This window comes from Talpa europaea (genome assembly GCF_964194135.1).
Source record: "Talpa europaea genome assembly, chromosome: 12".
In the NCBI taxonomy this organism is placed as follows: domain Eukaryota; kingdom Metazoa; phylum Chordata; class Mammalia; order Eulipotyphla; family Talpidae; genus Talpa; species Talpa europaea.
In genome coordinates this window covers 6,579,079-6,590,731 of record NC_140079.1, presented here as the reverse complement: position 1 = coordinate 6,590,731, position 11,653 = coordinate 6,579,079, and the positions used below count along the sequence as shown (strand labels likewise).

Genomic DNA, 11,653 nt, shown 5'->3' with positions numbered 1-11,653 from the left:
GCATTAGATATGATGGTGGTAGTTGTACAACTCTGAATATTCACAAATTCGCTGAATTGTACACTTTAAATGGGTAAACAGCAATATGTGAATTACATCTCAAGAAAGCAGTTAAAAGAATTAAAAAAGAAAGACAATCATGGGTTTAAAAGAATTGACTGATGAGATGCACATCCACCGACGCTGCCAACCTCCTTCACGCTCCCTCCCACCCACTCCAGCCAGATGTCCGCTGCCCTCATGCCCACCTCAGGGCCTCTGCGTGTGCTCTCTCAGAAGCCTCGCGTTCCTCCTCCCCAGACATTCCCAAGTCTGACTCCCTCACTGGGTATGTGCTCAAGGGTTTCCTCAGAGATCCCCGCCCCCAACAACTTCCTCAATGCAACCCGGCCCCCGGCTATCTCTGCTATTCCCTTCGTGGCATGCCTCCCTCTGATACTGCACCACACAGACTCACTCGCTGCCCAATCGGCCCCCTCACCAGTCTTATCATCAACACAAGGGAAGGCCTAGGACAGCGTGTGCTCGGCAGATACTGATGGCTAGACGGGCAGGTGGATGGGCAGGTTGGATGCATGGGTGGGTGGATCGTGGGTGGGGATAGAAAGGATGAATTGGGAGGTAGATGGAGGATGATAGATGAAAGGATGCATAAATGGATGCGCAACTTGAACCCCATCTCAGGCCACAGCTGACAGGTCTGCACCCAGGGGGAGAAGGGTAGCCGCCCAGGGTGGAGCAGCCAGAGAGCACTCTGTGCTGGGTTTCTGTCCCCACAAAGGAGGTTACTGGGACAATCAGCACGCTCTGAGTAAGGCCTGGGAAGGAGGCAACAGCACGCAGGAATGCACGAACATCGAGCAGCACACTAAAGCCGTGTGACTTCCTCATTTGCAGAAAACACACACCCAAGTGTCTCTGGGTAAGGGGCAGAATGTCAGCGACTCACTCTCAGCTCAGAAAACCTAATAAGCTACACACGCAGCAGGGGGCAGAGGCGATGGTGGTGACAGGGCAACTATCAAGATGCTTCCAACTGAGGAAGCCAGGAGGACGGGAGTGACGTGTAGGATTCTTGTGCCTTCTGTGTGAGATTATGTCAAAATTAAAAAAAATTTCACGAGTGCCATAAAGTGACTTGCCTGACCCCACCGCCCTGCTTGGACATGGTCACACAGCAGCTGTGTTCGCTTGCCCCGATGTTCACCCGTGTTTACAGCACAGCGGTGTGCCCCGCACCCCAGCTGGTTCCAGAGCTTTCCAGAGCCCCAGAAGAAACCCCATGCCCATCAGCAGCCCTCTCCACACCTTCCTCACCCGTCCCCATCCCCTAGTTTCTCTCAAGAGATACCCTAGCCCATCTGTCACTGGCTCCCTTCTGGGGACAGTGGGGTTGTCTCCAATCTCTTCTGAGATGGGCTCCATCTACCACCCCTGGAAAAGCTCAGGGCTGTTCCCCCTCTGACCCCACTCCACTCACCTGCCTCCAGAACTCCCAGGGCCAGCAGCAGCAGCAGTGGGTTTGAGGGGCCCCCACCCCTCCTTGCCAGGGGCCGTGATGCAGCCCTGCACATGCTCCCCCCCACTGTAACTCACACAAGACATCTCGGAGTGTTTCTAAAAGATACAGTCTCTTCAGACAAAAACAGGGAACCATTTATCACACCCCAAAAGTTAACAAAAACTCCTCATTCAACATTCCACCAAGTTCAGAACCCCATCTTGTAGATGTTTTTTTTTTTTTTTTTTTTGTCATTTTCATGTGATTCTTTGCCCCCTTTTCTTGTGGATACACATGCAAACAAAATGCACCACCTTGGCCATTTTTCAGTGCTCAGCTCAGTGGCAGTAAGCGCATTCACAGTTTTGCAGCCACCCCCATTCTCCAGTTCCAGAACTTTCTCACCTTCCCAAACTGGAACTCTATCTCCATTAAACACCCGTCCCTCTCCCAGCCCCGGGCACCCACCATCCACTTCCCGTCTTTACGATGTGGCTCCTCTAGGGTCCTCCTGTGAGTGGGTCACAGTGTTTGTCCTTTTGTCTGGCTATTTTCACTTGGGGTCCTGCCCTCCAGGTCCATCCATGCGGCAGAACATCATTCCCTTTTAAGGCTGAAGAACACTGTAGTGGGTGGATGGGGCACCTGTTGTCTATCTGGTCATCTGTCAATGAGTATTTGTTTCTAATTTTTGATTGTTATGAATAAAGATCTCACGAACACTTGTGTGCCGTGGGCTCTGGGGACGTGTGTGCACACAAATCTGAGGATCTCAGCGAGGTTCCAGGGCAGAGTGCGGCGACACCCAGGCTGGCAACACCTGCCTGGGTGAGGCAGGAGGGGCAGGGGGCTGGGCCTCCTGGGGCGGTAGCCCTCTACTCCTTCCCAGACCACATGACTCATACTAACTACATGCTCCATTCCAGCTACAGGGCTGATTTAGAGCAAATATTTTTGGCTTTTTATAACAATTACTCAGTTCCGATGCTACATGTCAAAGCAGCCAGACACAGGTGAAGACATGAGCGTGGCTGCCACCTACAGAACGGGCAGTGACAGGTTTGGTTTGTGAAGACACAGGTCTCCTGGGCCCAAAGTCCCTGTGCCCACAGCCTCCCTGATGTGGTCAATCATTTGTGGGGTTCACAGGAAATGCACCTGCATGACCCACAGTAGCTCCCACTTTGGGTGATGCCCCCTCCTGCTCTCAGGGTGCAGTGGAGCTCAGTTCACTGAGAAAGTGTCCTTGGGCCAGAAAAGGAGGCAGAGGAAACATCCCCAGACCTTGGGCACCAGGGAGGCCTGGTCCCATGGAACTCTGGATGCCACAAGGGCCAGGAGCTCCGCAGCACACGCCCGGAGGACAGGGCTTTGGCAGTGGAGGCGGCGACACTGGGAGGAGGGATGACTGTGGAGCAGCCCGGGAGGCCCGCTCCACTCAGACAGGACCCAGGTAAGGGCCAAGAGAGCACGTTCTGTCCAGGGCACCCTCAGGGCCCTACACCAGCCAGCATTCCAAGTTTAAGAGTCAGACATTGCGACATCTGTGCACAACCTTCCGTTTTAATACAGGAAAATGCTGTTATAAGGAAATGGAAGGCGAAAGCTTTGTGTGCAGGCCGGAGCTCAGTGGGCACTCAGGGCTAATGGTGCTTTCCTGGGCCCTCGATGGGTTCGCCCTGGTTTGTGGCCTCCTGGGGAGAACCTCCTACCCCTTCAGCCCATCTCCACCGATGGAAGGTCGTCCGGGCTCCAGGCACAGGGACTCGTCAAGGTCAGGCCTTGCCCCAGTCTGGTTCACTGTGACCTCAAGCCTCAGGGATCCTCTGAGGGCACTTCAGCCCGCTTGTAGCCCGCTCTGGACTTTTCAGTCACACAGCACCCAGGTGACAATGGCTTCCCCTGCCCTGGCAGCAAGGCCCCCAGCACTGGGGAATGTTGGGTGTGACCACATCTGCAGGTGGCCCTGGGAGGTGTCCCATCAACAGGGCCCTGGGGACAGCGGGGCTTCCTTCTGACCAGACCCCCAATCTCTATGGCTCCCTGCCACCGACCTGGCTGGGGAATTTTCAGGCGCGCGAGTGCATCTGGTATGGGGACAAAAGCAGGCAGGGCCTGGGACGAGCCGCCCTCTGCAGTCCTTGGGCGGCTCAAGGAGTGGTTGGTTCTCTGGCTTCTCATAAAGTCCTTTTATTTAGATTCCAAACAAACCAAAGCAGAAAGAGGTGACCGAAGTGAGCGTGTCTACTTGACAGCTGGGACTCCAAGCTCTGGCTCTGGCCAGGGGGCCCTGTGGACCGGCACGCGTCAGGTGACCAGCACAGGAGGGCCAGAGGGACACGTGGCAGCGGCCCCCTCACCGAAGCAGAGGAAAATCCAGAACAAACAGGAAAAGGTGAGAATAAGGAAAGAACCCGAGGGGACCGCACACACACCTCCTGTGAGGTAGTCTTGGCGTCAAGAGCCCCCAAAAGCCCACACAGTCTGGGCCTGGTGAGGTAAAATTTGTAAGTTTATTCGGGGGATGTGGTGTCAGGACTCCTCGTTGCCGGAGTCATCCTCATCATCCCCGAAGCAGCTGTCGGCCTCCGCCTCGGCCTCGCCATCCTCGTAGTAGTCGTCGTAGAACAGGTCTGAGCCCTCGTCGGGCGCCGGGGCCTTGGTCTTCACGCAGTACTCGGCCAGCGTGGTGGGCACCTTCACACCATCCCGCTCCGCATCCACCTTGGTCCCCAGGACCTGCTTCCTGGGGGGACAGATGGGCAGGGACTCAGCACCACAGAGGCCTGTCCCCACGGGGTCTCACAGCAGGTAGGACGAGCCTGTCGTCCCTCCAATGGGAAGAAGGTGAGCAGGCAGAGCTCTCGGGAATTGGCACGCAAGGCCGCCAGGACAGGGAGGGGGCATGCTCGGGGCCGCAGGGGGCCCCGCAGGCAGAAGAGCTCTGCACGCAGGGACCCTCCACCGTTATCCTGAGACACGGCATTCCACAGGGCAGGTGCCGCCAGGCTAGGTCCAAGTGCTGCACCAAACGACCATTTAACCTCCCAGACGGACCGTCGGCAGGGGCGGGCTGCAGTCTGCTACCGCGGACGTGGAGCAGGGCACTTCTCCCTGCCCGCCAGCCCTCCTAACAGGGAAAGCTTGCGCGGGGGTGGCGATGCACAGGGAGGGGCCGAGGAGTGCCCAGGAGCGGGAGAATAGAGTCACACCCAGGAAGCCGCATCAGACGCCCCATCACTGTGTTCCTCAGCCTGCCGCTCTCCGGCGGAGCACGCTGCCGTTCGTGAGGGGCTGGCAGGCCAGGAAAGCCTTCTCATGGTGACGGGGAACAGGCAGGGGCACAGAGTAGCAGCTCCTACCGGGGGGCACACACCCAGTGTCTCAGCATGAACTATGTCTGAAACTGGAACCTCAAAGTTCCAGCAGGTGCTGAGACCTCTGAGTAGCAGAGGCTCCATCGCCACAGCAGCAGCACCACGGGAGCACAGCCCCGGGAGTGAGCAGTCAGCACGGCGCTGCCATTGCGCCCGCTCCTGTGGCACATGTGCGCTGGCCCACAGGGAGCGCTGAGGATAAAAATAGGCTGGTTTTTATTTTGGTGCCACGTGGGAGGCAGCCAGGAGAACTGGGGCAGGCAGCTGGGCACACGGGTAGGGCTCTCTGGAGGAGCCAAACAGGTACTCACCCCAGCCCCGCGCCCCCCAAGCCCTGCCTAGGGCCTCCCGCTCAGGAGTGGGAGGGCACATCAGGTAGCAGGGACACACAGCAGGAGGGGCCGCCCGTCCGCTTACAGCCCCGCCACCTGGTGTGTGTGGGTCTGTGGACAAAACGCACAGGACTGACTCTGCGATCTCGATCTCGCCAGGAAACAGCGCTGAACTCCGCTTATGTAAACTACCACATACAACCAGGAGAGCCAGGCCACGCCTGTAAGAGGAATTCAAACAACTGTACCTAAGGCTAAAGAAATGGAAATAAACCAGCGTGTGGCTGAACACTGCAAGGTCCTCAACCCATGAAATCTTGTTAACCCCCTTGACACACACACATGCAAATGGGCAGTAGGTCACCTGTACCATGTGCAAGGCCACCAACCCCATAAAATCCCCCACCTGTCTGGTGTGCACAGGTATACACGAGCTCACGATGCAGCATCTGAAAGACAAAGGCCAGCTCACCTGCAGGATGTGTGCGAGGTGCTGACCCCAGAAGCCCTCCGGCAGCCTAGCGTGTGCACACTGAGCCTGAGAGCCTATCTGCACGGGCACAAGTGCTCACGCACACCGCTACAGGTGCACAGACACAGCCACCTGTCAGTGAGCACACATCGCACTCACACGTTTGGTACATGCACATGTTGTGCTCACATGTGTGTAGAAAACATGGGAACCAGCTTCCTGGGAGGCAGGGGAAGCAGCAGTGCTGCGTGGCTCTAACCAGAGGAATGTCACATGGGGAGAGAAGCAAGCACATGACACCATGTGGACAGAGCTCGGTGGTGAGGCAAAGGAAAGCAGCAGCTACACAGGTGGAGCCTCTGCATTTCCACCATGTTCTAGAAAGACAGTTCTGGGCAAAGGCCAGTGGTGCAGGCTGGGAGCGGCGTGACCGGCAGGGCAGAAGGGACGGTCCAGGTGGACAATGGGAAGGCACACCAAGAGGACACCAGGGTTGTGGGGCTTTTACTTATTTGCACTTGGGTGCAAATGCACGTTCCCTTCTTAAGAAGCGTTTCTGCAGCATCAGCAACACAACTGCAGTGCTGGTCTGCCCGCGCACACCCAGGGCATAGTCCCCACCAGAGGTGTCCGTACCTTTCAAACCCCCCTCCTGACAGCCACGCCGCCTGAGCTCCCCACACCCCAGATGGCAGTCTGTTCTCCTTCAGCCTGGCTTCCTCTGGCACACACGGCAGAGACGCCGCCATTAGGCAGCCTGACCAGCCCACCCTTCCCAGGCTGATGGACATTTGGGATGTCGCCAGCCTTGGGCGAACCACAGCTGCTTCAAACATTTGTGTGCAAACTAGTGTGGACTCAAGCCTCCACGTAAACACCCAGGTCTGGAACAGCTGTAACTAACTGCTTATTTATTTTCTAATTAATAAGCAAGTGACAACCTAAGAAAGTACATGACAAAACCGTATGAATGGTGCAGTGTGCCACGAAACAAGTCTGGAACGCTGCGCTAGAGTGACACTGGCCGCAGCAGTTCTCAGAACAAAACAAGGAAGAGAAGGCGGTTGAGGGACCAAGCTGAGGCCCAGCGCTGCCAGGTGTGAACAAACCGCCCTGACTGGGCTCCTGGGACCCAAAGATTCGGTGTGTGAAAGGCCCCTTCGCGGACGCGCCTGCACAAGGGAGAAGGCCAGAAACAGCTACAATGAGAATGGAGGGCAAATTCAGAGTAACATGTTGCTCTCAGAATCAGGGAAAGTTTTTTCTAGAAAAGACTACTACATGTACTAACTCCACGATGGCTTCTCTGCCTTTAGGAAATGACTCCAGATTTCAAAATTATACACATAAATGGTTCACAGCTGAGATTTATTAATGGAAAAGACGCTACAGAAACATGATCTCAGTAATGTAAGAAAAACATTTCCCTGACAAAACGACACGTGAAACAGAGTGCTCACGGAACAGGACATTTGCACGCGCGCTGAGGTGGGGTCACACGGCATTTAAGAGCCAACAGTTGAGCTGCACACCCTAGTTACAGGCAGCGTGAGCAGAAGGCCTGCTGTTCCGAGGAGGCACTGCCCGCATCGTAACAGGGAGCCAGCTGGGCAGAACAAGGACCAGGAGTCTCTGGTATTTTGGTTACAAAGCAGAGGAATGGGGCATGGCCTTGTCAAGATGTGATGGTGGACACCAGGTATTTACGTGCCCGACTTTTCTGCCCATATATGACAACACATATGTGCACACCTAACACACGCACTACATGCGGGCCACTCTGTGCACTATGTGCCTTGAGCCACACACACCCTCCCTCGTTGCCCCACCCCGTGGGTTGAGCCCCTCTGTGACCTCCTCACCGGATGATGTCTGTGTACTCCCGGTCCCTGCCCTTGCTTTCTTTCCACTTCCTGTACATCACTGAGGCGTCTACGTTGGCCGGAGAGAAGGTGTTAGGCTCGTTGAGGAGGGAGATGACGCTCAGGAGGATGGTCCTGCAGGAGCACGGGGTCAGTGGGCAGAAGGTGTGGGGGTGCCACTCTCTGGGAGGCCAGCAAGAAGCTTGCAGCAAGAAGCAAAGGCATAGCTTGCAGTGGCTGCCACTCACAGGAGCCCAGAGCCCGCTGCTCTCAGAGCGAGGAAGCTTCTAGAGACACCCTCACCCACGGGGCACTGACATGGGCCTCTCACCACCACTGGCTGTGCTTTAGGTTCCCAGGACAGGGGGCTGAGCTCTGGCCTCTTCACCTGCCTCCTTCCCCACTCTGCTGCACACCCTGCTTCCAGACATGAAGCGTGTGGGCAGAGAACCAACCTGCTTCCCCCTGAAACCCTCCCACCCCCCACGTGACTGGGTTCCTTCATGCTACCAAGTTCTGCTATGGCCTGGGCTGGACAAAGGACATGTGGACCAGGAGACAGGGTGTCTGCATTCAGGAGCCGGCCTATTCAGGGTGAGGATGCAGGTGGCTGGGCTCTGCGGGGGTTAAGGAAAGAGAGAGGCCAGTGAAGTGGAGCCGGGGGCCCCAAAGTATTCTTGGGGAGGCCAGATGCACTATAGAGCACGGTGGCCCTGAGAACCACAAGGTTTGTCTTCCCATGTCTGTGTCTCTAGGCTTGAGGAAACCCCACAGGAACAAGAAGTTCAAGGACACAGGAAGCGGGGTGGGGGGAGAAGGGGCTGTGTGCCTAGCCCAGCCTCACCTGACATTCTGGGTGGGGTTCCACCGCTCCGAGGGCAGCTCCCCACTCTGGGGGTCATCGACGGGGGGGTGGAGGATAGAGATGCACACGTCCCCTGTCTGTGCAGGACAGGAGGGTCAGTGCCATACTGGGTCCTGTGACCCCAAGTCCCCTGCCCACCCCCACTAGAGGGGTCAGGAGGGGCATGCTCACCTCATAGATGTTGGGGTGCCACATCTTGGTCAGGAACCGGAATGCTGGCGGGGAGTAAGGGTAGTCGATGGGGAACTTGAGGCGTGCCTGTGGGAGTGGGGGAGCAGACAGCAGGGGGCTCAGCTAGGCCAGGCTGCCCACAGATGTGAAAACACGGAGGGACACTGCCTGCTGCCCATACTCCTCACAGGCCCGGGTGAGGTTCACAACAGGCTGCCCTGGGCTTGTTCAGGATCACCTGAACCGAGCCCGTCCTCCAGTCTGCTGCTGAGGAATCAGTACCTGCCCAGGATCCCGTCTCCAAGACCCCAGGTCCAGGGAGTGTGGCCAGTTCACACCAGCACACAGCAGGACCCAGCACAGGAGCAGATACTCAGACCCAGTCTGAGGCAATGGAGAGGGTTGGAACTGATGCTGTTCCCTGGTGATCACTCCTGAAACCTTCCTGGGCTGCGCCGAGAGAGGAGGCGAGTCGGCTGCTGATGGACGCTCCACCCACAGGGCTCATCGTGAAGGGTGAGGGCACCAGGAAGGGCTGACTGCCTGGTGACAAAGCCGGTGAGTCCACAGCAGGCAAGGAGACGCTGCCTGTGTCAGCCCCAGTGCCTGTCATCAGGACTCTAGCTGGACTTCAGGCCCTTGGGGCCAAGCGGGGCATTGGGGGACATGGTGGGACACCTTTGCCACCTCTGGAGATTCACCCTCCAAGGCAGGGGGCACGTGGGGTATTTAAGGGAAGTCCCTGAGCTCTCTGGTGAATATGCTGCGCCCTGGGAGGAAAGTAACTTGTCAGCACCGCAGAGCAAGCCTAGAACTCAGGTCTCAGAACTCAGCTGGAACTTAGCTTCTAAGTGATGGCCGCAGTTTCCTCAGCGCAGTAAGGGCAGGCTCCTCTGCACCCAGCACCCACCAAGCTCCAAGTCTCCCATTTTCAGAACTTGGAGATGTCTTGATCACGGGGCAACTGAGGCTCAGGGAAGAATAGTACCGGCCCAAGCACACAGCAGGGAGGGAACACTCTGGCACCTTTCCAGAGCTCTGCATTGTCCCCAGGGCATAAAGGAGGAGTTGGGAAGTGATGGTGCCAATCCCCGCATTTTCACATTTCCTGTGGGTCTTCCCCCTACAATTCCCCAACTAACCCAGGGGAAGGAGTTGAAAGTCGGGGTTCAGGATGACCTGGGTCCCTTAATGGCTTCTCTGAGGACAGACCCTATGGCAGATGTGACCCAAGTCTATGGGAGAGCCCCATCCCCAATCCATTCTTCTCTAGAAAAATCAGCATTATCCCTCAGCGCCAGCCTGGGAGGCTCTACCGATACCCCTGGCAACCTACTGAAAGGAAATCACCAGAAAACCGTACCCGTCCTTAAGAGATCTGGCCTGCTCTCAGGTTGGGGCCCTTATCCTGGCTCTGAGCAACTCCAAGTCTCATACCTCTGCTCCCCAAAGAGGCGACAGGAAGGGGGCTGGTTAAATAATTTGGCTCCCAATCTGTTCTCTGCAAGGGGAAGGATGTTCACACTTACCCTCCATTCCGCCCCAGCAAAGAGGGAATCTCCACCCAGGAATCATCCCCCCTGCAGGCCAGGCTGTTCCCTCCAGGCTACTGAGCAGGCACAGCTAAGACATTAGCTCAAAGTGCAAACACAGACATCTGTGCTAGCGGTGATGGGAACCATGCCCTGCCCGCCGAAGTCTGGCCTACTAGTGCTTTCTACCCCTACCCAGGCAGAACGGAGTATGGCAGAGCTGCTGGGCTCTCTGCAGGCTGATGGGGGCGGGGAGGGGTGTGTGTGGCTAGGCTGAGGGCTTATTCCCCACCTTGTGTACAGGGAGACCGCCTGATTTGTCCTGAGCTCTGCAAGGCTGTAGCTCAGGTCTTGAGGTGCTGAAAGCTGCCCTGATTTTGGCCCGAATCCTTTGCCACACGAGACAGAAACACACCCAGTTCCAGGGAGGGGGCTCTCTGCTACCAGCAACAACAAGGAGCCACTTGGGACGAAACCCCACAGAGTACAGAAGAAACGGCCAGCGTGTGAGATTTGGGCCAGAGGAAGCCAGCTCCACAGCGGAACCTGAAAAAGGTCAGCTGGGGGGAGGCCAGGGCTTCTGAGCCGGGACGCGGGGCTGCTGGCAGGGGCCGGGCCGGCCGGCGGCGGGTGGGCGTGGGCGCCCGGCTTCACCCTCGCGGCAGAGGCCGCCAGAGCCCGGCGCTGGGGGCTGCTGCCGGCAAGGGCTGCCGTTTTCCAAGCGGGCTCAGCCGCCAAGGTCCCGTCTGGGCCCGCGGTGGAACCTGTCCCGGGAGGGCCGCGCCCCCCCCCCCCCCGCGGGCGGGCTCCGGGCGTCCCTTTGTCTCCCCGGGCGAGCCGGGACCCCCGCCCAGACACAAAGAGGGTGGAGGGTGGAGGGTGGAGGGTGGAGGGCGGGCGTCCTCTCCGGGAGCCGCGGCGGGCGCGGGCGGGCCTCCGGGCCTCCGGGCCGGCGGGGCTGCAGCTCACCTTGAAGTAGCCGCCCTCGTAGTAGGTGTTGGGGGGCCCGAAGATGGCCACCTCCCAGTTGTACAGGTCGCCCTCGTCCACCAGGGTCACCCGGAAGCCCTCGACCGGCTCTTCCTGCAGCCCCTTGAGCTCGAGCAGCAGCGCCTTCTGCGAGCTGGGCACCAGCGGCCGGGCCATGGCGGCGGCGGCGGCGGCGGCGGGGCCCGGGGCCGCCGCGAGGGCGCGGGACGGGCCGGGCCGCGGGGCCGCCGCCGGGAGGGCGCCGCCGGGGTCGGGGCCGCCGCCTGGCTCCTCTGCGCCGCCGCTGCCACCGCCGCCGGCGCCGCCGCCCTGGGCCTCCGAGCGCTCCACCCGCCCGGGCGCCGCCTCCCACACCGCGCCGGCCTCGGCCCCGCCCGGCCCGGCCCGCGCCGCGCCTGCGCGCTGCCACCGGCCCGCCCGCGCCTGCGCGCCCGCCCGCGGGGCACGCCGGGACGTGGGCGTTCCCTCCCCGCCCCGAGCCCACCCCCGGAGGGGACCCCCGGAGGGAGGGGGCCGAGCGCGCAGGCGCCTTGGCGCTTCCGACGCGCTTG

At 58.8% G+C, this 11,653-nt stretch overlaps 1 protein-coding gene across 1 annotated transcript; it reads right to left on the bottom strand.

The window, feature by feature from the left end:
• Positions 1–4,033: 4,033 nt before the first annotated feature.
• On the bottom strand, positions 4,034–11,258 carry CDC34 (cell division cycle 34, ubiquitin conjugating enzyme; the record flags this gene model as incomplete). Its single annotated transcript, XM_084250289.1, has 5 exons — positions 4,034–4,247; positions 7,545–7,679; positions 8,389–8,486; positions 8,581–8,667; positions 11,082–11,258. 5 exons carry the CDS (start codon positions 11,256–11,258, stop codon positions 4,034–4,036), a joined length of 711 nt encoding a protein of 236 aa, XP_084106415.1.
• Positions 11,259–11,653: the final 395 nt, after the last annotated feature.